Here is a 26,212-nt window from a genome sequence, read left to right on the forward strand (position 1 = left end):
AAATCCTCCACAGCAGATATGAACATATTTTGCATCTGTAGCTGAACACAAAAGTTCTCCACAACCATGTTCTGCTATAAAATTAAGCTAAGCCAAAACAAGAAGGAACTTTCCACAACGAAAGTCATAAAAAGATTTATTTTACACTCTCAATCTAAGCCTTCTGTTCATTTGCTTGAAATGTCTTTTTACAAGGCTTTCTACAAAAAATAGTATTTCTTATCCCTCTCTGCCTCTTGGACTGTCCGTCAAGTAATCTTTTAAGTTACAGTGTTAACAGTATTTAAGTTTGTTCTCCAGGACAAACCAAAACATTGCTTTTCGAAGCTGGTGATTGGGATCTGCAGGTTTAACACTGTTGACTCTCCTGAATGCCTCCCTGTTTCTTACTTTGCCAGTGGCTGAGGTTTCCTTTCTCCCTTCATCCCTTCTTCCCCAATACTGCCCCACTCCAGTGTGTGCTGGTTACAGAACTGTTATAAACCACCCCTAAATGTTACTGCTTTATAATCTGTTTTTCTCAGATTTTCACTCTGTTGGCCTGCATTGGTCTGAGTTCATCATTGCAACACAAACAAACCAGACAATAATCTGATAGCAGTTAAACTTCTTACTGGGTGGTTACACATGCAGTCAACTGAGTTACACGTGCAAGACCAGAGCAAAAAGTCAATTGGATCCATGCATGCACAATATTTGTGAAGCTACTTTTGTGTTTCATGAAAGACGTATGAAGCAACTCTGTTCATTTTTTATATATTGCTTTCCTGTACTTAAAATTTGGTTGTATAAATCTTGAAAAAAATCAACTAAGTCCAAATGGTGGACTTAACAATATTATTTTCATTTTCCATTTGTACTGTATTTGGATTCTAGTCTAGTTACGATATACTGTGATTTTTGGAATTAATAGGACTTTTGGCATTAATGCATATTTCACACTGACCATAACAAGAAGGTGTTTCAAACATGCATTAAAAACTGTGACTATTAATATTTCCCATTCTTGTGAAGTAATAGCCAAAATCGTGGCAAAGTCAATAATCATCACATAGTTAATAAAAGTTGTGGTGAATGGAGTTAAATCCAGTTGGCAACCAGTTACAAGTGGTGTTCCCCAGGCCTCAGTACTGGGGCCAGTTCTGTTTAATATCTTTATCAATGATCTGGATGAGGGTATCAAGTGCACCAGTTCTGTTTAATATCTTTATCAATGATCTGGATGAGGGTATCAAGTGCACCCTCAATAAGTTTGCAGATGACACCAAGTTGGGAGGGAGTGTTGATCTGCTCAAGGGTAGGAAGGCTCTACAGAGGGATCTGGACAGGCTGGATTAAGGGACCGAGGCCAATTGTATGAGGTTCAACATGGCCAAGTGCCGGGTCCTGCACTTGGGTCACAACAACCCCATGCAGCGCTACAGGCTTGGGGAAGAGTGGCTGGAAAGCTGCCTGGTGGAAAAAGACCTGGGGGTACTGGGTGACAGCCGGGTGAATAGGAGCCAGCAGTGTGACCAGGTGGCCAAGAAGGCCAACAGCATCCTGGCTTGTATCAGAAATAGTGTGGCCAGCAGGAGCAGGAGCACCATACAGGTGGTTGTTCCCCTGTACTCGGCACTGGTGAGGCTGCACCTCGAGTACTGTGTTCAGTTTTGGGCCCCTCACTACAGGAAAGACATTGAGGTGCTGGAGCGTGTCCAGAGAAGGGCAACCAAGCTGGTGAGGGGCCTGGAGCACAAGTCTTATGAGGAGCAGCTGAGGGAGCTGGGGTTGTTTAGCCTGGAGAAGAGGAGGCTGAGGGGAGACCTTATTGCTCTCTACAACTACCTGAAGGGGGGTTGTAGTGAGGTGGGTGTTGGTCTCTTCTGTCAGGTGGCTGGAGATAGGACAAGAGGAAATGGCCTCTTGTTGAGGCAAGGGAGATTTAGGTTAGATAATAGGAAAAATTTTTTTACTAAGAGGGTTGTCAAACATTGGAATGGGCTGCCCAGGGAAGTGGTTGAGTGATCATCTCTGGAGGTATTTAAAAGATGTGTAGAAGTGGTGCTTAGGGACATGGTTTAGTGGTGGACTTGGCAGTGTTAGGTTAACGTTTGGACTTGATGATCTTGCGGGTCTTTTGCAACCTAAATGATTCTATGATTATTATGTAGTTGAAAGAAATTAAATTCTTTTCTTAAAAAAAAAGAAATTATTTTGTGAAAGAAAAGAGTGAAAGTTTTTCTTCCACTCTTGGAATACATGAAACCAAGTTACCTTTGATGTTCTACAAGCATGTCTTACCTTTTGGTGTGTGGTGGATTTTACCAATAACATTCTAAGAGACACTAAGTCTTACAAGGGAACCCCACCACACGCAAATATACAGAGGAGTTATTAAGTGCCCCACAGCAGCCTATCTGTTAGCTGCATCCATGAATATTTGCATGACTTAAAGATCTTACTTAATTGGTATTTAAATGCAAACCTCAGTAACAACTTGATTCTATGAAAAATTCCCACCAGGGTTTTAATGAAATATCTGAAAAGCAAATTAACTGCAGAAGCAGAACTTGAAAGAGGGCCTATGGGTAATGAGGCAGAAACATGTGTGTAGTTACGTACAAGGAAGTAATACAGAAACCTTAACTACCAGACTATGCTGGAGCTGTCAAACAGAACATGTTTTCCTTCTCTCCCTCAGCTTTTCTTCCCTCAGCAGCTCTGCAGCACGTTAGTCCCACTGGGTTACTCCTGACCTCTGCAATTTGTAGGTTAGGGAGACCTTTCCTTGACTTCTACTTAAGCTTCCTGGCTTTAAAAGTTCAGCCTGAACTTGGCACCATTCAGTCAGGGAACAGGCTAGCAATGTCATTTCCATGTCTGTGACACATGCTCGCTTTTGTTAAATATAATCCAATATGTTACTTAATTCAGGTTTCTACCTTGAGGTCTAAACTGTCTTGCTGAAAGACCTCTATTTGCACACCCCTGAAGATTTTTGCCACACTTTGTCCTACCCTCCATCTCTTTTGTGCCAAAAATAAAACATGAGGACAGGAAGAATGATCAAGCAGTAAAAAGTAGTCCTAAACCCATAGAACTGTTTTAGAAACCACAACAACAACCAAAACCACGTACGTATATATGCACGCCTACTTGGAAGTAATGCAACTTCACTAACATGAGGATGTGTCAAAAACAACACAGAGCGACAAAACTGAGCTTTGTAATCACTGGTATCATGTGTTATAGGTAAATTATCTATATCACAGGACAGGCCAAAGTGTGCCCCGTTAGCCTACTGTGAATTTAAAGAAGCTTCAGAGAAACATTATTAATTGAATTACAGACACAAGGAACTAATAAATGTTGCATGGGGCTGGGCATTATTATCCCAGAGAAGCCTGAGTTCATTATTAATACTAGGTGTGGAGTTACAGCTTCCAAAGTGCTAGGTGTACGGTACTTCAGCCACTTCAGCGTTGCAGAGAGAGGATGAATTACAGCTCTCAGAGGTTGCTGCTAATGAATAGGATTCAAGTGCATTGCTCACATTTTTCAGTAACAGTTCAGGAAGGTTTCAGTCTCTAAGATCTAAAAACTCATTAAAAAGAAATGTCGTATTAACATTGATCACCCAGGACTTCTCCAAGTCTTAAAAAGATTGGCTAAAAACTGACTGCAAAACAACTGTTGTCAGGCACAGTTCACTTGAAAAGCAGTTCGGCAGTAATAATGGGCAAATTATAGTGTTATTTAATACCCAGCTGGCTTCCAGGACATCCAGGCTGGCCTCCAGGACTGCCAGTATGTCCACAGTAAGAGAGGTGAAATACTGATTCACTGGCGTACAAAGAGCACATCCAAAGTTGAAAAAATTTCCACCATCCCACACAGGCACCTTATGTATCTTTGGGTTTTGTATAGTTATAAAATATTCTGTTTCCAATTCATCTGTCTTGATGGGTGATCTAAGTCCTGTAATAAAATAAATGATGCTAAAAAAATACTGGAAAATCGCCACATTATATTCTGTCTCTGGCAGGTGAAGAGGTGTCTGTTCTGCTCTGTTTTTCTTAGAAAGACCAAAAAGTTTGTCACGGCTCTCTTTATGGTCTGTATTTAATTGGAAGTCCTTTAAAAAGCCTAAGCTTGACATTTGACTGCCTTTTTTTTTTTTTTTTTTTTTTAATGTTGTCATTTCATTTGTTTTGAGAGTTTGCTAACTGGCTTGTGGTACAGCTTTAAAGTGAGACCACTGTTGGCACATTTCTGGATTCCTGTGCTCAATTCTCTGATTATATGGTACCATAATAGGCTTTGCTAGTGGATATAAACTACATAGCTGTTAATAGCCTTTGCTATTTTATAGCACAAAACTTTGGCTATCTGAAGTGTTATGTGCACTAACAAGGGGAATGAGATTAGTATACCAGAGCCAAACACAGCAGCACAGCTTTTAAAGCTTCCCCTTTCCTTCATAACTCTGCAAAACCCAACCAGGAGAATGCACAGGTAGGGATTGCAAGTCCCCAAAATCAGACACTCAGAGGTAAATTGGAATAGCTTTCCCTGGACATTTTCCAATTTGCAACAGCTGAAGCTATTGCCCATGAGGGTTTATTTTATTTTGTTCCTTTTTCTAATCCAAAAATCTTTTCAATAGTTTACCCCCCTCTGTAAATCTCACTCTTGTAAGTAATGATTGATGGTCATTATCATCTGATGGCTCTTCAAATAATTTTGTGCTGGCCTGAGTAGGCAGTGTCAAGAGGAAATGTGCACAAATTATTGTCTCCAATAGAAAAGGCAAAACAAAAGTACTCACAAAGAATGTAAACCAGTGGAAAGAAAACAGAAAAAAAAAAAAACCAAGAAAACTTCTGAAGGAGAATATTTGTCTTGGAAATGAGAAAAAGTCTGGTCTCCAGCCACACCCATGCTCTCAACAGCACAGACCACTGTGTCCCCAGTCTGCAGCCTAACATGTCTATTGCTTAGAGCCTGAGAGAGTGGTGGTGCCCTTTCCTGCATAACATCTGTTCATTCCCCTCCGTGCTTCTTCCTCACTTTTTTCACATCTCCAGACCTGTAAAGATCTGACCATCAAGTCTCAAGGTGAGGTTAGGGTCTGACAATGCCGGTACAATTCAACTTCAAACTGCAGATGGATACTGCAGCAGGGCAGTATCCTTAGTCATGGTTCTTCAGATAATAATCAGGGCCTGTTTGAATTGCATCTTTCCAGACACAGCAACGTAAATTAGAAATTAGAGCTGATCTAATTTACCAGTGCAGCTCTATTAAGAATGCTATTTCAGCAATGAGTATCTCAGCCAGGTTTTGACAGAAGGCATATTCTACAGAGCAACCAGTTCTGCATCTGTGTTCTAAAGTTTTTGTTCATTTATACATTTTCAGAACAAAAAGAATGAAGAAGATTAACTATTTTACAAAGTAGTCACTAGAGCTAAGCAGAAATCATCTTTCCAACCCTATACTTTTTAAGCTATGAAACAACGCTCCCTCAGGACAAACTGATTTTGAATTATCAAAGTGAGGGTGTTGTTTGGCCTTGAAAATGCTTAAACAAAATGTTTCAGCCATTTAAGATTTCTTTTCACTTTTTTGAAACACAAAATTTAGTGGAAACTAAATCTTTCCCCAAAAATAGTTTGTTCTGAGAAATTTACACATCTTTTAAAAAAAATATTTAGAAAGAAAAGTCCTAATCAAGCCTAACATAAATTTTTCAAAATAATATGAAAGAAATATAATTTTTTGTATTATTTTGTCATGAATATGTAACAAATCCTTGAGCATTCCTGGCAAGCATTTTTTCCACTCTTGAAAAAAAATAGGTCCTACTACAGAACAAACGTGGAAATGGGGTTTGGCACACAGTAAAAACATTTCTCATAATGCTGAGAAGAAATTGCCAATGAAGTATCTCTCTGTTGTGGAAGCTGGAAGACAAAGAATAAGGAAATATCTTCTTCTACCTCTAAGAAGATAGGCTTTTTTTTCCCCCATACATTCCATAATACTCTAAAGTCTGCACAGGGGAAGAAGTAGATGACATAGGAAAATACCCGCTAATAATAACTGTTGACCAAAAGTTTCAACAGCAAGATATGCTAATACAAGGGCATTCAAAAGTCACATTATTGATTTACAAGTTTAAGGCACATAAAGCCAGTGTGTGTCCATTTTCCACGTATACAAGAATAATGCCAATCTATCAGACTAATGATTCTGGTATAAATTTTAAATTACTTGCTAAAATACAAAACAAATACATAGATACCCTAAAATGTGCTGATATAGACACTTCCGTATTGTTATAACTACAATCATAATAAAGCATCCATTGATAAGATATTATTTCTTATTTTAAGCAGCATAATAACACCAGGTCTTCCATTACAACTCAGTTGAATTTAGGCTTCAAAGAGCCAATTACAAAAACAGGACTCTAGAAAACAGTCTATGACTGTATTTTGGAGTGTAAACAATTGGGTTTGATTTTTTCAAAGGTACTGAGTGCTTCCAAATTCCATCATTTTCATCTAAGATGCTAAACACAGATTGAAGTGCCTAATTCTTAGCACACACATTTAAAAATGTGACCAAATATTAGGTTTTAGCTTTTATTTTTTATTCTAGCTTTTTGCTGGGTTTATGTGTTTTGTCTACTGAGATATGCACAACTGTGCACAGAACTGTAAAAATCTGAATGGGATTGCCTGGAATAAAAAGTAACTATTTTTTAAATCTTTTTTGACAGAGAAACATAGTAATAAACTTAATTCTTCAGTTAATAAAGGTAGATTCAAAATAAATAAGCTAATCTGAAGAACTGTCATTTGCTCTTGGAGTACACCATTTTCTAGGGCAAATAAACTGATAACATGCTTCCAAGCCTACTTCAGAGAGAGCTGTAGCAAAGCATATAAAAAAAAAACATTGTTGCAAACTGCCGTAAGAGCACATTGATGCATATCTTTTACTAAAATAAACCTTCTGATGTTGGCAAATAAAATTGAATACATGTCTAGTCTTCCAGTCTAGATTGTTGATAAACTAATGTTGAAAATTGATAAACTCAATGAAATTTTAGGTAGAATTGCTGCCCATGCTGAATGTACAAGGACCACCTCACCCTGAATATTAAAAAAAGAAATTGTTAAGATAAAAAGGCAGCTAACAAGGGTGGGATTTTGAAAACTCATTATTAGCTTAATTGAGAAAGCCCACCTCAAAGAATAAAAAAAGTGCAGAAATTTAGCATTCACTGAGGATGACTAGAAGCACTCATCCAATTACAAACATTTCATAGTAACATAGATTTTTAAGGCTGGAAAGGATTGACATTCCCACTCCCTCTGACATGGAAAGGAGGACAGAGGCTACAGATGTTCATTGAGGGGCTCCTGATTCAAACCCACAACTAGTGGCTGAGCTAAAACATATCATGCAAAAAATTACACATCTGATTTAGGGGCTTCTATTTGTAGTTAATCATTTACCCTCACTGCAAATACGTTTGCCAGTTGTCTTGAAACACATCTCTTTTACAATGTCATATAAGCAGACTGAAAGAAGCAGCTGATGTTAATCATCAAATCAGGACGGTTTGGGCTGGAAGGGACCTTTAAATGCCATCTAGTCCAACCCCCTTCCAATGAGCAGGGACATCTTCAACTAGATCAGTTTGCTCAGAGTCCCATCCAATCTGATCTTGAATGTTTACAGGGATGGGGCATCTACAACCTCTCTGGGCAACCTGTTCCTGTGCCTCACCACCCTCATCATAAAAAATTTCTTCCTTGTACCTACTTTGAATCTATCTTCTTTTAGTTCAGAACCATTACCATTTGTCCTATTGCTGCACTCCATACTAAAAAGTTTGTCCCTATCTTTCTTATAAGCCCCCTTTAAGTATTGAAAGGCTGCAATAAGGTCTCCCCAGAGCCTTTTCTTCTCCAGGCTGAACAACCCTAACTCTCTCAGCCTTTACTTAAGCCTTACTTATCGCAGCCTTCTCCTTGTCACTTGTTACCAATGTGCCAGTCGTGTTCATTGGGGGTACACTTTCTTTGACCTTCCTTTTCTGGCTGACATACCTATAGAAACCCTTCTTATTATTCTTTGCATCCCTTGCCAAGTTCAGCTCCAGCTGGCCCTTGGTCTTTCTGACCCCATCCCTACACATGTATGTCCCTATACTCTTCCTGGGATACCTCTCCCTGCTTCAACTGCCTGCCTGTGCATTTCCCTCTTGCTCTTTAGTTTGACCAGCAGGCCTTGACTCATCCATGCCAGTCTCTTACTGTCCTTTCCTGATTTCTTACACATGGGGATCAAGAGTTTTTGTGTTCTATGGAAAGCATCCTTAGATCTTCCAGCTCTGTTCTTCTGTGTCCCTGAGTGCAATTTCCCAGGGGGTCCCATTGACTAACTCCTTGAACAGCTGGAATTTTGCTTTCCTAAAATTCAGGGTCCTGACTTTATTCTTTGCCTGTCCCATATCCCTCAGGACTACAAACTCCAGGAGTGCATGATCACTACAGCCCAGGCTGCCTCCAATCTTGACGTCTCTGATTAGCTCACGTGCATTGGTGTCCAACAGGTCCAGTATCACATCCCCTCTGGTCCTTAGGCCTGTCCGTAAGATGTGGCCTAAGAAATTATCCTCAACGCACACCAGGAGTCTCCTGGATTGCCTACAGCGCTCCATGCTACTTTTCCAGCAGTTGTCAGGGTGATTGAAGTCCCACAGCAGGATGAGAGCCTACAAGCACGATGCCTCCTGCAGCTGGAGTAAGAAGGCTTTGTGAGTACATTCCCCTTGATCAGGCAGCCCTGCTACCTCATGAGGGAAGACCCTCTTCCTCCTCCTTCAAGAGAAGAATCCCATCTAACACCAGCAGGCCTCGTGCCATGTAGACCATCCTGTTATCGAAAAATGAAAAATTCTGTCAGTGACACCAGACATGGAGCCATGTATTGATAGGCTGAGTCTGTCTGTTTCTTCCAGTATCACTGCCCACAACTGGAAGGATAGAGGAAAAAGCTAGCTGTGCCCCAGATCCCCTTACCAACTGTCCTAAGGTCCAGAAGTCTCTTTTGATTGCCCTTGGACTACCTGTTGCAGCTTCACTGCCACCCACATGGAAGAGCAATAATGGGTCGTACCAGGCTAGGAAGTTTCCTAGGAAATAGAAATTGCTAGGAATGCTAGGATATAAGATTGGGTATAAAAATAGAAGCTCTGTTCAGAGTAAGAATACAACAAATTTTAACTTTATGTATATGGGGATTCTTCAATTATAGATTGTGCAAAATAAAGTAATTGTTATCTGATTATCTAATCTGCTCATCTATTTTTTTCTGAAATTTCACTCACCTTCACAATGCTTCCACTTTACATCTCCTAGGTCCTCTGTTCTCTTTTACCCCCTTTCTTGTCACCTTCTTTCACAACATACCTTCCATTTCCTCTTTGCAACTGTATCCTTCCCAAAATGACCTTACCTTCTAGAAGGAAAAAATTGTAGACGTTCCACACCATATTTCATATGCTCTTTCCTACCATTATGTCTGTGTTTTCTATCCATATCAAAAACAGTCTGCAGGAGAGACCATATTTTCTCTGTTAGATGTGTCTAATGAAACAGGACCATAGTTTTTGTTGGTATTTGGGCAGTACTGCAGTGAATGAGTTATTCAAAAGAGAGGAGCCTAACAGTTTTGGCAAAAGAATAAAGTTCTCTGTGTTTACCCAGTTACCTGTGCTTGGTGGACATTTAACTCTAAATAAAAAGTAAACTTTTAGCCTTAATGAAAATGTAGTAACAGGTTGGCAGGGGCAAAATGCAATTTTATATGTGGCATACCTAAAAATCAATGAAAATGCAAGTTCAGTTTCCAATCAGTTTGTTTTTCATAAGTTAAAAAAAAAAATAAATCTGTTCTTCCTTCCAAAAAGTAAGAATAGAAAGATAAACCCTTTCTTCCCACCCTAGTAATCTTGAGGTATTCCTGAAATTGCATCATACTTACTGAATAAGATATTAAACTTATCAATGGAAGAATTTACCAACATTAGCCTAACTGATGAAAATGAAAGATTTTGCAGGGGCGTGTAATGGAAACTTAAAAAAGAAAAAGACCTGAGTTGTTCGTATTTGATTTCAGGTCTACAGAGACAAGAAAGTATTGATCTGCAATGCCATTTACTTCCACTTCCTGTGAAAACACATGCTGGGAAAGAGAGATTAGGGATGGTTTGAAGTCAATTGTGTCAGTAGGTCTAGAAATAAAGTGAAAGTTCAGAAAAACAGTGCAAAGTGCAAAGGAGGATGGCAGATATTCATTATGGAAATCAAACCATACTTCAGGACAGACAACTTCTTTTTCATCTTCCATGGCTTGTTTCGTAGCGTGGCGATTAGCTTCTTTTTTTCTTCCACTTCTTCTTTCAGCTTGGCCAATTCCTCCTCTGTAATTGGCTCCTCCTCAGAGTCGGAATCAGAGCTTCAAATAAAAGCAGGAACAAAAACCATCACCAAAACTCAGAAAGGACAGAAGTTTGCACTGAAGCACATACTTGGTGTTAATTCTTGTTAACTTTGAGACCTAGATAAATGCCTTCACTGTTGCACAGAAGGGAGGACACAGTTCACTTAGACTTGTTATTAATTTTAGTATGAAAGGCAAAGCCTGTGCAAAAAGTGCAGAGCTGCAGCTGAAGCAGCACTACACCCAGAGCATCCCATGGAGAGTGGACAGCACTCCTGGGGAAATGTTTGACAGCCACTGATTGTTCCTGCAGGAATAACCAGCCTCCTCAGAGTCCAACCCAAACTCACAACAGACAAGTGAGAACACTATAACTGCAGTCATAAAAATGAACTTGTTCACCCCACTTCAGTGTGCCACAGGAGAGAGAGAAGAGACACCACAGCCACGGCAAAGACAAGTGTAAACACCAGATGACAGCCCATCAACTGATCAAGGCAGTAACATTTCAGAGATGGGAAAGATTCAACGCCACATCGCAGCAAGGCTGTGATGTGTCCTAGCACTGGGAGTAAGCAGATGCAATAGTAATGGCATATCCAGATGTGTTGTGTGGTAATCTGAACTTCTTATTCATGCTTCTGTTAGTAGTATCTTTGGAAAGCACTGCTGATTAAGACAATGTCCACTTTCCTAAAACCTGCATAGATATCCTTTCCTTTGAGCAATCTTACATCTCATATAATGGCACATAGCAAACCATTAGCAACAGGTGTTACCTTTTCTTACGCCAGCAAACAGGAAAATGATAAAAAGGCAATCATTAGACTCTGACTTCCTGCCCTAAAAGGCTGACAGTGACAACTACCACTAAGTGAGCGCCTAGTAAAAGCAGTTTAATGCATTTCTATTTGTTTCTTGTTGTGTTTTCTTTTGCTTTTTTTTTCCTGTTTTGAATATTTGAAAATGTACTGGAGGGGTTTTTTTAAATAGTTTTCTGGTTTGTTTTGGGAACAGTTCATTCAGGCTTTACCAGGCAAGCAGTTTTCAGACTGTTTTGCTTATAATTCACCTTTCTGAGTGTTTGATATTTGACATCTGATGTCAGAGCTGAATGATTTTTTACCTAAGCCACCTAATTCTATAGTTTCTATCTTCTGGACAACTAAAGAATTATAAACTTTTTCTTCTACCAAAACAGATAACACAGGTGTCATTAAAGATTTGTGTGACATGAAGGTCAAAGGGTTTACTTGTGTGACATAAAGGATAAAAGGTTTTATCAGTAAGAATATTTATGAAAAGTTTCAAAACAAACAAATACAATAAAAGAAAAATTCTTTTTGCAACACAGCAAAATACAAATTTCTCATGGGTCATCTACCTTTAGTTTTCATGAAATACACATCATTATAGCAAAAGCTATAGCGGATCAGTTAAAAAAATTCAGACACACAGGAGTAAGTTGGCAAAGGAAAGAAAAAAGCTCTCATAGTTATCAGGTACCCTGCTATTAAAGACTCACATGCTATTTATTGAAAAGACTGTCACATTAGAGAGTTGAAGCCATCAGCCATAATATTTCAGACTTCATGTGATAAAAAAACAGTGCCGCAGAAAATATAAATCTACAGAAAGGAACACAGCTACTGAACACGAGGCATACTTATAGTTATTCCAGTATTGCTAAGAGCAAGGGAAGAACTATATGAAAACTTAAGTCAAATGGATGAAGGTCAAGAAAAATATTTGTGCATACAATTTTAAGGCATTGTAATGCAAAATGAGCCATGTCTTTAAGAAGAACAGAAGGATTAAAGGAGTCTGGTTTTGAGAGTGCTTTAAATCTGTAGCTGTTACAATCAGCTGGTTTGCATTTTACAAAGGAGACAGCAACATGCCCAATATTGATGATTTCCTTTGACGGAAGATTGCTGTGTTATGCAAAATTGAAATACGCAGTTTTATGAGATCGTAGTGAGAGTGGTGGGAAATATGAATGGTAAGTGCTAATGCAGTGACCTTACTGAGGAAAGGAAGCTGAGCAGAACACAAGAGGTAAAGTAGGGATAATGTTGGCTCTGGTGCCCATTGCCCACTACTGCTTTGTCTTTGCAAACACATCTCATCTTTCATTTTTCACTTTCCTTTGGAACCAGGAAAACAATAAAAATTCCAAATTTCTAAGCACCTTTAAGAAATCAGTATTTTCAAGAGTGTTGACACTACACAGTCAAACTTTACGCAATTACAGCAGATTTTTCCTTTAGCTCAAGTGGTTGAACACTATGAGATTTAAGCCAGGAAATCAGAATTCCATCTTCTGCAACTGAAAGTCTTAGCCTTTCATGAAAGGTTGCAATTCCTACAGTTGAAGGCCAGAAGGCTTCACTGTGACTTTCAGACTAATACAGAGCACGAAGCATCACTAAATAATTTCACATCAAGCCCCCACCTTCTCTGGCTCCGGTTCAATGCACACAATGCATCATTTCCTAAGTCGGTAGAGCTTTTGAAATCAATGGTGCTTCCTTAAATCACACACATAATGAACTTGTTCATAATATTCATCTGTGTTTTGGTTTTATGCCCATATCGTACATCTGTGTTTTGATGCTAGTTTCATCTCCTTTTTATGGATGTAATCTACTTTTCTCACAATTTTTGTAAAAGCCATTTTATAAAGGTAAAAATTAAGATGAAAATGTTTTCTTGGAGATTGGATGTTTTCAGCAAAAAGACTGGTAGGACTTTAAGAGTTTACAGTGATGAGTGAATAAATTTGACTATATTTCTTCCTAGTTTTTTGTGAAAATTCTATTGTTTATTGATAATCCCTGTAACATCCCCTGGCAGTTAGTGCTCTTCAGCAATCTTCCTGCTAGCAAAAAGATGCAGTGTCTGTACTGCCTTAATCTTCCATGTACCCATGGACTTTTGCATAAGCTTTATACTCTTCAGTAATCCTACTAAAAATCAGTTGATTTGCTCACATGTAGAGCTATACAGTAAAAAGAGAAAGTGCATAGGCTAGGCAGAATATAAGATTCCTTCTCTGAGGATTTGTAGCTCAAGTGACTGCACATGGTTTCTGCCTAAGAATAGAAGATTTAAAACTCACCCAGAAATAACTTCTTTCACCATGGAATTATCCTGTGAAACTCACTACCACCAATTAGCAGAGATCAAAATAATCAGGTTAAAAAAAAAAAAAAAAAAAAAAAGGGATCAACACATAGTTCATCTAGGATTCCTGTATGTCCATTATGTAGAATAACTAGGGCATAAAGATGTTGTCCTGATTTAGGTGAAAAGTAGAGGGGAGGAAGAGGGTAACAGCAGCAGATTCTACTGACTTGTAATGTGACCTAGCTAGAAAGGCAAGTGTTTGTACTGCTTAGCAAAATCCACAATGACAGCAGCAAATACAGTATTATCTCTCTGTGAAATAATATCACATTTAATTTTACTTTTCTTTTTGTTACAGATTTTTTGTTGGTTTTTTTTTTTTCTTTCTCAACTTACTTTACTCCTTTCATGCTTTTTCATGCTGAAATGTCTTGGCAATTAAAAAACTAGATCAGTAAGATGTACATTTAAACAGTACATAGCATTTGTTGTGGTAGGTCTTAATGGATGTGCTAGGGAGGCTGTATTTCTATGCTGCCACCTTTCTCTGCTGTCCTGAAGATTTGCAAGTCCTTTATCTGAATCACAGCTGAACTGATCACCAGCCTATTTTCCTTTATTCTTACATTATTTTTGTTTTTCTTTTAAAAATCTTTTAAAATATTCTTATATTTATTACTTTGTAATCTTGTCAGATGGTGCCCTAAAAGTCTAAAAATATAAAGATCTTCAGGTATCTTCCAGAACATCCTCAGTTCTTCCTCAACTGTTATGCTTACCACCTCCAGAACAAAGTCTTGATCCAGATAGCAATTTCTAATTATTTAGCCCAAATGTATGTATTTTAATATTAAGATCTTTGAAAGACAATGAAAAATATTGTGCCCTCATTCAATTTTATATTTTCAGTGATTTTTTTTAAATAACGCTCAATAAATGCTTACAGTGGAAGACAATTATAAGCAAAGGAACATGGATTCACACATTTAGGACTGTTGCTATATGCATACAGAAATTGCACAGAGGGGTATAATTGGCATGTCAGTGAAGACCCAGCATGAAGAAAGATTTTAGGCACTTCTGTAGGAACGGGAAATGAAGTAGAGGTATATTGAAATGGGATCATGAACAAATTAATGCAACAGCACTTCCCACTGTATTTTTTTCTTTCCTTTGACTCCTGCTGTGCTCTCCAGTGATGCCTTTGGGAACACAAACAGCTGTAGCAAGTGCTGAATGGGGGAAGGGGAATCTCTCTCCCTCTCCACTGAGATAAACATGCCTAGCTGCATTTGCTCCATTATACACCATTCCCAGGGGTTGTTTCCTTTCAATAGCACAAGCAGGGACAGGGAGCAAGAGAAGGCCAGGGTGGCAGAAAAATATAAAATAATTTGCTGAAGTGCTCCAGAGCCAGTGTCAGTGAGGTCTTCCAAAGACCCCAGGTTGCATTAAATGCTTTGGGAAACTGAACAGTAATATTTCAGGGGAAGTGAGTAGGAGATAGACTGGAAAATCCCATGTCAGTCCTTGGTTCTGGGTTCTTGAAATTTTGGCACTGTTCTTTTACAAAAAGCTGGCTCAAACCTGATTGGGAAAAAAAGAACTTGATCTTGTGAAAAGTGTCAAGATTTTAGTTCTGGACTGGAAATGAAACTAGACCTTGGGGTTTTGGAGGATTACCAGCTTAGGGTTTGGGAGATTTTAGTTTTGGGGAAAGGAAAAAGCAGGAGAGATCTTACATGTTACAACCTCTCTGTGTCATTTGCTCCCCTCCTCTGTCACTTTCACTCCCTTTCTCCAGAGAACAGCTCATAAACTTAGGGTCTTTAACTACAATAAGGGTGAGCCTGGCTTGAGCTCCCATTCCACCAGACCAGCTTTAACCTGATCCTCAGGGTACCAGCAGCCCCAGAAGGGCCTGGCTGGTCATTTCCCAAGGTCCCACCCTGGACCTGTGACAAACCCGACTTCATTCCACTGAAGTGGATATGGCTTTGTGGAAAGTTTCCATTTCACTCAGCCAGCATTTCCTCACTGCAGGAAAAAAATAAAATCTGCCCAGCTCTATTTGGGCTGTAATGAGTAAGCGAGTCATACTGATTGTTGGTATTTCACAGCTATAAATGAAAGCAGGTTTTATGTAAGATAACTATGGGTTTATATTTAAAAAATAATTTACTGAATTACCCAGATCCTGATTTCTTTTTGTCTTTTTTCTTCTTGTTGGCCTTCTCTTTTTTCCCTTTCTTATCAGGCTTTTTGTCCTGTTTCTTCTCCTTTTTGCCTTTACCACTTTTACCTCCTTTCTCATCTTCTTCTTCATCGCCTTCCTTGGATTTCTGATTTGCCTCATTCTTCCTGGCTTTTGTAGGGTCCCCATCAGAATCACTGCCCTCCTTTCCAGCTGCTCGTCCCTGTCCTCTACGGTTTCTGTGCCTGCGATGCCCAGCTCTCCTTGTCCCATCTTCGTCATCCTCATCCTCCTCACCACCACGCCTGGCTCTCCCTCTTGCATGTCCCCTTCTGGTTCTTGGTGTTGCTCTCTTCCCTGCTTTATCAGTGATGGAGAAAAACAGACACATGAGAGAAGGCAGTATGTCAGATGGAGAAATTTCCTCCACCTTTATTCATACAGATAATCAGAAAACATCTGAGTGTGGCCTCAAAGTAATCCACACTACTTACCTGTTCCTTTGACATTTTCTTCATTCTCAGCTGCACTGCCTTCTTCATTGTCAACATCACTACCATCTGTGGAGTGAAAACAAAGGCCAGTGCATGTGAAGTGTGTATCAGTCATTAGGAATGCAGGGGTTTTAAGAAATTCTTGGCAGTTACTGTATTGTACTCTTTTATGCCATTTCACAAACCCAGCTTTTTGGAACAGAGCAAATAGTTTTCAAGAAATAAGTTGAAGACAATAAAAATAGTTACATTTTCCTTCAGCACTCAAATAAATAAGCCCCAAAGTGATGCCATGAAGAACTCCCTCTTATGGAAGAAATATGTAGGATAGGAAGACCCTGAAAAAGAAACACAATAGCAATATCCTACAATTTGGGGAAAAGAACAAGGAACATGAAAATGCTTCTCAGGCAATTCTCAGAGATTTTCTTAAACATATGAAGGATAAGCACTGACTGAGATTAAAGAAGATTGTAAGAATAATTTTCTGATTGCCTTACTGGAGGGCATGAAGCTTCATAGCCGCAGCATGGCTGAAGACCACATTCCCAGAAGAAAGAGGAGACTTACTCAGTTCCAGCAACAAAATCTCTAAGCATAGTGACAAAAGTTGACCCAGCTCATTCATATGCTGTACCACAGTCCTTTTCTACCACTCAGGAGATGATAAAAACATTGGAGACTCTAGAGAGAGATCCTATTTACAGAAGCAAGTAGTGTTTCTGTTCAGAAACATCTGGTTTGGGGTAGATCTCTTGCTTAAGTTTTTCAGTCTCAATAAGTTCAATAAGAGATGCTGTCTGTACTACCCATCAATAACCAGGAAAGTATCCAATTTATTTGCCTGGTACATTTTGAAACTGGGGTCATGCATATATAGAGAAGAAAGAAAAATACTTTAATATGCATTACATCCATAATAATATTTAGTTAATATGCCGTCTGCAAATATTGGTATGAACATAGTACTTAACAGGTCACTCCTGAAACTGCTAGTGGTATTCACCAGCAATGTTTCTTCAGAAGCAATCCAACTAATACCTGAGAAGCCAGCAGCTAATAGGTTCTCCTAAGGTATCTTTGAGCTTGTACATGTAAGACAGCACTTGAGACACATCAGTGAAATATATAAAAATACATAGTAGTAAGAGATTTAGGAGAAGACTCAGAAATATTACCATGAATAGAAATAGGCAGCTGTCATTCCACTCCTATATATCATGTATGGTCCAGATGTATGTTGTCTAATTTCCCCTCTGTACAGACAGGACAGGTGACATGTCATGATACCTGTATTTGTATTTTTCGGGTGAGAAGATATCTTCCTTCTTCACTCATGGGTGATACTGCTGAATTTTATTTTTTTTTTCTCCATCCATTCCCTAGTTCCCTAGTTCTTTTTAGAAATTTTATTAAGCCACTAGTGATTATCAAAAATTTATACACAAATTTATTTATCTAGGGACTGCTGTAGCTAACTATCAGGCACAACTTCTTAGCTTTACCTAGTATCAAAGAAAAGCAGTAAAATATGTAAGGCTGCAAACAAGAAGGAATCTAGGGTCTTGTTTCACTGTGTCCAATAATGGACAGAGGGTTATTACACAGAATTTGACAGGTGTTTTAAAGCTTGGATATATGTAGAGAGTCTAAGTTCCCTCCACAAAACACTTAATTGTAATTACATTTTCTAACATTTCCTCAGCGTCTGCACAATAATTTTTTAAGACTATGCAAAAATATTAACATTCAATATCACCAGTGGAATGGGAAAATAAGTGTTCCTTTGTTCTGTCTGGACATATGCCTTCTGCTGCTGACAGTAACAGGATCTCCATTTGACAAAGATCATTACATTGCTATTGAAAGCTTGCAAAGATGAAGACAGACACTTCTAAAGAGATACTTTGCATGCAACAATAGGTCACGGTCTTTTATTGCAACTAATGCTTTTGCTGATCTCCTCCAGTCAGACAGAAATTCCCAGGAAAGCACTTTAATGGTATAAGATTGACCTCACTACAGATTCTGATGAGCCCATACAACAAGCAAACAGCCGGAAGTTTATCATATATACTGAAATATGTATTAGCAGTGAAAGTGTATCATGCTCAAGTTCACATCATACTGACATAATAGTGAAAGTGACAATGGACTAATACAGAGGCTTAAGCAGGGCAAGAGGTAGCTGTTGGGGTTTAATTAATTCTAATAGCATAAAGGTAACAAATGCACAAATGCACTATTCTGAATCCAACATTTCAGGTAAAATAAAGTGTTAAAATAATTAATAGATTTCAGGCTGCTTGAAGAAAGTACTGGGAACACTAGTAGAAGGGAGTGTATCTGAATAGTGACTCCTGTGTGTTTATATCTTTTTTTCATCTAAATGCTCAGGCATGTGAGTGGTAACAAAGTTTTTAAAGAAATGAAGAAAAAGAATAAAATCAAACAGAAGTATATAATGCCACAAAACAAGTCTAGAAAACGTGATCAGTGATTACATGGAATCATGCAGCTAGAAAAGTAGTGAGTACTCCAGACATACCTAACAATGACAAGTGCAGCTTCAAAAGCTATTTCTGCAAAAATTTAAAATTATAGCTCCAAACTGAACTTCACAGCATTCCTGCCTCCACAGCCCCATGGTTACATAGAGATGAAACGTGTTCATATGAAGAATGTTAGAGGTTTGTCCTTCTCATTCTGGTGTATCCACAGAATAAGAGATCTCTCCCAGGTCTTGGGGTATGATGCAGAAAGCATTGTACTAGAATTTATTTTTAAAAGAAGCTGGAAGCCAAGGAGGACTCTCTGATCCTCCAGTTTCCTTGCTCTCTTCTTTATGTCATGAGCTGTGTCACTAGCATAAAATCTGAAGCTCAGGGTACAACTAAAAGTTATTCACTTGAGTCAGCTGTGATAGCAGTTGGTGCTGTTCAGGAGGAACAAAATCACTGAGGAGGGGGGATGAAAGAGCTTTACCACCCCTGAGGTCTGTCCTGAACAACATATGCACTCATGTAAGCTACGTAGCCACCCCAAACCGCACCCACATTACAGCTATCCCTGGAGACTGGTAATTCAGACAAGCTGTTGCATCATCTTTTTGTGTTTGGGGTTTTTGAACATATCATTAAAAGACCAATGTTGACAGTTGGGTATTTGAGCAATAAGAGAGATAAATAATCATTACTGTGCTTAACATTATTATTACTAGAAAGCTATTTCAGGTCATTAACTCTGTAATATTTTTCAAAGAAGAAAGCAAGAGGCTAGGCAGCTCATAACTCAGCACTTCATGTACTTGTGGCAAACCATGTCTTACTGAATTATTGGAGAAACCTTTCAATGATAAACAAATTACATTTTATGGTGACACTAAATCTAGATGTAGTTTAGCACTACATTTAAATGTTCTTCTATAAACCACAACACAGAGAAACAGTAGAGTGCATTCCACAGGCACTGTATTATCATCCTACAGGAAAACTGAAGAGCATTTCTGATGCTCTGGTTTGTTAATATAAAATGCATAGTCTTTGATGCAGGAACAAAATCATCACTATGTGGGATCCTTTTAGGTAGATATACTTGTCTTCTACTTTTGTAAACAGATCTTCGTGTGATCCCACTTATCAAAAGTGTAGTGAATCCTCCACTAAAATCAACTATATCTTACTAAAGCACTACCTAGAATTACTCATTGTTCCAGAAAAGGGTTGATAGGACCTCATTTCTTCACAGTATTAATATTCATAGGGCTAATATCAGATTATTAGGTTTTGAGTCAGCTAACTTGAGTTTATGTGACCCAGAGCAAATGATTGCTCAGCTGTTACACCTTCCAGGATGAATCATCCTGCCCTAATGACACATACATCACTAGGTATATTTGGAGCTATAGTCCATAACTCCTTATGCTCTTGGAAATCCAATCACTTTCTGGGGGTTTTTTTCCCCAGAGTAGTTTAAGGGAAACTTTCTCATCCTTCTAGACTAAGGGCAAGGAAAGTGTAATCTGAGTAAGCTATCATTTTACCTGAAGTCTTATTTATGTTTTAGACTATAGCCACAAATGAGCCAACAAGACTAAAAGAGGACATCTTGAATATGGGCTCAGACTAACTTGCAAGTCAGAGACTGCAGTGAAGGCAGAACATCAGACAGCTCAGGAGAGAGTTCAAAATGTTGACATGTTGCCTGGTGAGGAAATTAAGGACAGAAAAAAATGTATAAAACCATAGGAGTCTTTGCTGTATGGGATGGCCATTTAGCAGATTATGGAGGCTGTTGTATCCTTACATTATTTTCCCAAGTTGTTTGTACCCCACTTATCAGAGGGTACTACTCAGGTTTCATGTTTTGGATTTTTTTTCTAAATTTATTTTATACTGACATAATTTCCTTAATTTTTCACTGAGAGGGATAATGATTCTTGGAACTACACCATAAAATATGGCCCACTGTGTAGTATTACTGCTCATATTACTATTACATTAAACTGACGGCTGCTAAGCAATTCTGCGTGCTGGTGCCATAAAAAATTTCACTGGTATGCAAAGTAATCTGTAATTCAAAAAATTCTATCAGACTTTTTGTATATGTTACAAAATAAATTTTTACTTTGTTAATTCATTATCAAGCCACTGAAATGGATCATATGCAGATAGAGCCCTGCAAGCAATTATTGTGTCTTCCTCTGGACTGGACCGTGCTGGGATTTTTTCAGTGCCGGAAAGTCATCAGGCTAAATAGCTAATAAACTGGGTGCTGAACATGTAGAACTGTCAGCAATGCAAGATCATATTAGACAACAAATGCATATGAAGTACTAGTCAAAAAGAGAGGAAGAGTTGTATAATATTAAATTCTAGATATTTACATATGTTTCCATACTATTCTTTCTGATCATGTAAATATGAGAGTGTCTCACAACACTTCTGTGAGGAAAAATATCACTAGAAGTAACAGCTGTGAAACACGCCAGAAATAATAGACCAATGTCTCACAGAAAGTCTTTGGCAAGAGTGAGTTGGTGCAGACTTCAACATCCAAGATTTGAGACCTTAACACTATAGACCCCATCTGCTTAGTGTATGAGGGGAAACCATACCTTGGGAAAAACAGCTTGGCTGACCTTGGGCACAGGAGAAGGGGACTTGAAACACAGAAATTACAAATAAAAATTACATTTATACAACAACTGGTACACTTAGTATTTGAGACCATGTTTGATTTTTCTTTCATGTTTTTCTCAGTTAGTGTCACAGTTTTTTCTTCCAATGGACTAAAATTAAAATCACAATGCTCAGAAAATATCCTGTCCAGCAATAGCTATGAATTTGTGAAGTAAAATAATAATTCCTATTCAGTTACAGTCACACTAGCAAATATACTGCTTATTTTTCTGCACCTGAATTGGTAAGGTTGTAAATACTAAAGTAGGCAGAACATTTATACTATAATGTCATAAAGCCACTAGTGTCTTGGAAGCCTTATTAGTCTTAATGTACATGCTGTGGCCTGCAGACTTCTACACCCATAGAGTTTCCAGAAGTTGCCTGAAGGGCAATAAGGTTTCCCTCTCTGCAGATTGCCAATAAAGACAATTTGCCCAACTAATTGTAGCCCACTCAACAACTAAAAATTACAGATGGGACCACAGGGAACAAACGGAATCCATTCAATTCACATCCATAAATTGCTCATTTGTTTTCCATCAGTAAGGAAAAATTACAAATGTTCTACTAAAACAACAGAGACTGAGCTCACATAGATCAAGTTGGCACTGTGGCTGGCATTGGGCATATCATCTGATTACATTCTCCTCTTTCCAATTTCTTCCTGGGCTGTACTTACACACCATGAAGTTTGAGTGTTGTCTCTCAGTTTGTGGGTCAGGACTTCTCTTAGGCAAAGTTTCCTTTCAGGAATAAATAAGTTTATTGCACAATTTCAGTACAAGAATTTTAGGCCAAATCTGATTTTGCTATTATAAAATCTTCAGAAGGTAGAGGAGGAAGATAATTCAGTGAGAAAGCCCTTAGTATTTTATCCCCTTCAGAAAAGCATGGATAAAAGTTTCCAGGACTCCATGTCTTACACTATCTCTGTGGATGCACCCACATTTCCCTACCTATGCCAGACAAAGACCTAACTACGTAGTGCTTTGTCCTACACAAGACTAGAGATCTGACAAGCTTGCAGGACCTGGTGGTTACTGTAATAAAGCAGTCAGGAGAAGCCACATTTACTTTGTGTCTTCATCACACAGTTGGCTTGATGGTGGGCAGTTTTTTATTTTCATCTAGTCTTTACTGCAAGAATTAGAATCAGAATATTAAGTGTCCAATGCATTCTAGGAAGTGTGAGACTGCAGTAAATCATACCAATCTGACCTTTTCAGGTTCTGAAATGTGATTTACTTAGCTTATTGTTATTCATTCATATTACTGTTAACATGGGAAAAACACATTTTAATATGGAGAAAACAGTTTATGTTCAAGTTACAAAAGTAGCATTCTTAGTGGATCTGAAGTCAACTGTACTTTTTACTACTTTGTGAGAAGACAGCTCTTTTAAGGTTGATACTTAGAGCTGAGCAGCTCACCACATATTCTCTTTATTATTTTTAGATGATAATAGGCACTTTCCATCTGATCTCTTTTAAACATCCACTCTGAAGATTTGTGCCCTAAGTCTTCTTTTCCTATATGAGAAGCCTAGAACAATGAATTCACATTCATGAACTTAGCTTAATGAACCATACATGTCCTACTAACAGATTTTGCAGAAGACATGCTAAGAAACAAGAATGGCCAAACCAGGGCTTCACTAGAGCTAAAGATATCAAAAAGCAAAAATGTATGGCCCTAGATTGCATTTTTGCAACTGTTGGGGTCATCCATTCTTTGCAAGAATATTCCTCAGGACTGTCAACAATGGTGAAACAAAACCTCCTGTAAAGAAATTGCAACCAGATTAGTGCCTGAGCTCTGTGCTGACTAACTCCAGCCCTTGGAACATTTTAAGTCAAAAGTTGACTGAGAACCACATTCTGAAAGTGTCTCATAGTTACTTGAAGTGGAGCTCCAGCTTTTTAAGTCTTCTTAAATCTAGATGGAGTCTTGAATTTACTCGCAAGATCTCATCTCCCAATATACTGATAACTGTCATTAAGGTAGTTAGATTTTATTATAAATTACATACACAATAAATTTTCATGCAAAATGTGTCATAGTGATCATGTTTCTGCAACCTAAAGATCTCAGCCTTCTCCAGTTATAAAGATGTGTGGGTTTTGTTCACCATGGGAATGCTAACCTATGTACTTTGAATGAATAATAAAGTCACTGGATAAGAAGGTAAGTTAATTTAGTCAGATATCTGCAAGCAGAAGGCAGACATTTAGGATAAACTTAGAACTTTGATATTCTAAGAATTTTTTAATTAGAAATTATTATAAAAATATGTATGTTCTATATTCATGCTCATTTTTTTAATTCAGATAAAAATTCTGCTGAAGTTGGTAAGTATTTTGCCTATGCTACATTAAATTCTGTGCTTCGCTCATGTTAAAATGAACTCCATCAACATGTGCTGCTTGAAAATTAAATTGGTCAATAAAGGGACTTGTAGAAAAAACTGGCAGAAAAAAAACAATGAAGGTGCTCAAACAAAAAAAGGAAAGAAAATAGGATGGACTCTTAAAATGAACTGCTTGTTATATTCTGCCAAAATGCCAAGCAGTCCCTCCTGATGTTTTCTATGGAAGCAGAACCCATTTTATTATTATGGCACATTACGAGTGTGAATTAAAAATATAGAAAGTACTTTTTAGTAGTACCAGCCCTGGTACTTAGAAAGACCTAATGAATTCATTCAGAAACCAGTCTAGAATAAGGTCCCTTGCAATTTTCCTCCATGCTGAAGGTAAGAAATGTCATGCCTGTTCTGTACAAAAAAGATCCATATTTTGGAAAGAGTAGTATTGTCCATGAGAACTGAAAGTACTTCCTGTATCAAAGAGTTGCCTTGCATTTTGCCAGAGTAAGCCATTAGGCATTACCAGCCTACAAAAACGTTTTTTACATCCAGAACAGCGCAGTAGCAGTATAGAAATATTGTTAATCTTATTATGAAGAATGTTTGACATTTCACACCAAATACTCAAAGCGATAAGTAAAGGAGGCATTGCCTTTATGCAATTTACAGAAGCCACAAAACAGCCTTGTTTTCTCAATCTTCCCTCTAAACTACATATAAATGCAAGACAAGTAACCGGGCTGTGGTTGTACCCTTTTGATTTACTAACCAGTGGAAAGCCACACTGCCATGCTACAACTAGCCAACTTACACAGCAAGGCTGCTTTCAAAAGCCAAGTAAAATAAATTTCTGAACAAAAGGTAATGAATTGTGACAAAGAAGATTTTGTATTAGAAAGAACAAGAAGAAAACAAAACTTGCACACTGTTGAGCTACATGCAGAAAATGAATATGTGCTTAAGATGCATAATTGTAGTTGTAATTACCATTTCCTTCAATGGTGGTTGGCTTTTCATGTTTAGGCATCGTGGCTATTTCACAGGGCTGCTCCAGCTGTTACCTATATAAGAGATCTTCTGAAGGTTGAATGGTTCAAGATGAAGTGTACCACATCAACATCGTCCTGTCTGTCACTAAATGGATGGCGCTGGTGAAGTTTCACTGACTGAAATATAAGAAGATACTAATTTCCTAAGTGATTAATCTTTCATGAATGTTTAGTTTACTATTTAGGGTTGGCATGCTAGGGTCAAAAGAATGGAAGAAGTTGTTCACCTTCTTTAGTATTATTACTGAAAAAAGACAAACTCCCCTGCAGTGTACTTATGACTAACACTGTTTAAATGCTTAAGTGCCTTACTGAGCAAGGATGTTGCACATTGTCCACAGAGGCATGCTCTGATGCTGCATAAAGGTCTATGCTTCAGCATGTGGAGGGAGTTACATGGATTTTTTTTTTTTCTTCCTCACGAAAGACAGCTTTTACCTTAAACGTATTTGACTTGCATAGCTTTAACAGCCTGACACTGATTTAAAACATCTTAAAAAAAGGAGCAAGATGCTGATATATCTGCTGGTTTAGATTTGCATCTTCTTGCAGATCTGTTATGACTCCTTGCTTCTGCTTTTATGCAGATATTACATCTTAAGTTTACCAGCTCTATCCTGATTCACCTTGTATCTGCAACACCAGACAAGCTTAATAGTGAAACAAAACAAAAATTTAATTAATAAAACAGATCAGGTTTGGAAGCAAAAGATTTTAAACCACTTGTTACAAATAAAACAACATAAAATGCAATTCTTGATCTGTATTTAACTAGAGAATTCCTTCACAGCATCCCTAGTATTCCTCATCTGGAATTCTTTCAGTGGGACCCAGCTTGAAAAAAAGGGGTAAGCACATGCAGAATACCCCACATTCTCAGATGCTCCTGAGTGGTTTTTGGATCCTCTTACTCACATGACTACAAAAGCCGTTCAGGGTTTTTTTGGAGCTGTCATTCAGATGTCTGAAGGAAGCTTATCTGGAAGTTTATCCAGTGATGCTGGCAACCTTACCTTTTCATTTTCAAATTTTAGCATCAGTGGGTTTTTTGGAAATGCTGAAGATGTTTGTGGAGGTTGTTTGCACTGACTTGAAATTCAGTTTACAGACAAGACACATCCAGCTGTTTAATCCTGTTTCTGTTAGAACATTAACATCTTATGTTTCAAATATTCCCAAAGAGATTAAGTCTACATGTACAATTATAAGAGGCCCTACGCCTTTGTCTATAAAGCATGTTTTCTGAACTACTATTATTTACTTTACTGCATTCTCACATTAATCATTATATA

At 38.1% G+C, this 26,212-nt stretch overlaps 1 protein-coding gene across 1 annotated transcript in view; it reads right to left on the reverse strand.

Annotated features, from left to right (window-relative positions):
- TMC1 (transmembrane channel like 1) overlaps positions 1-24,898 on the reverse strand; it is a 68,472-nt gene extending 43,574 nt beyond the window's left edge. The window contains exons 1-4 of the mRNA XM_075020069.1: positions 24,859-24,898; positions 16,324-16,389; positions 15,826-16,189; positions 10,381-10,521 (exon numbers count right to left, since the gene is read on the reverse strand). Of these exons, the coding sequence (XP_074876170.1) occupies positions 10,381-10,521; positions 15,826-16,189; positions 16,324-16,389; positions 24,859-24,898 (611 nt within the window). The remainder of the gene's footprint in view (positions 1-10,380; positions 10,522-15,825; positions 16,190-16,323; positions 16,390-24,858) is intronic.
- Positions 24,899-26,212: the final 1,314 nt, after the last annotated feature.

The sequence above is a fragment of the Buteo buteo genome, chromosome Z, assembly GCF_964188355.1.
Source record: "Buteo buteo chromosome Z, bButBut1.hap1.1, whole genome shotgun sequence".
Lineage (NCBI taxonomy): Eukaryota > Metazoa > Chordata > Aves > Accipitriformes > Accipitridae > Buteo > Buteo buteo.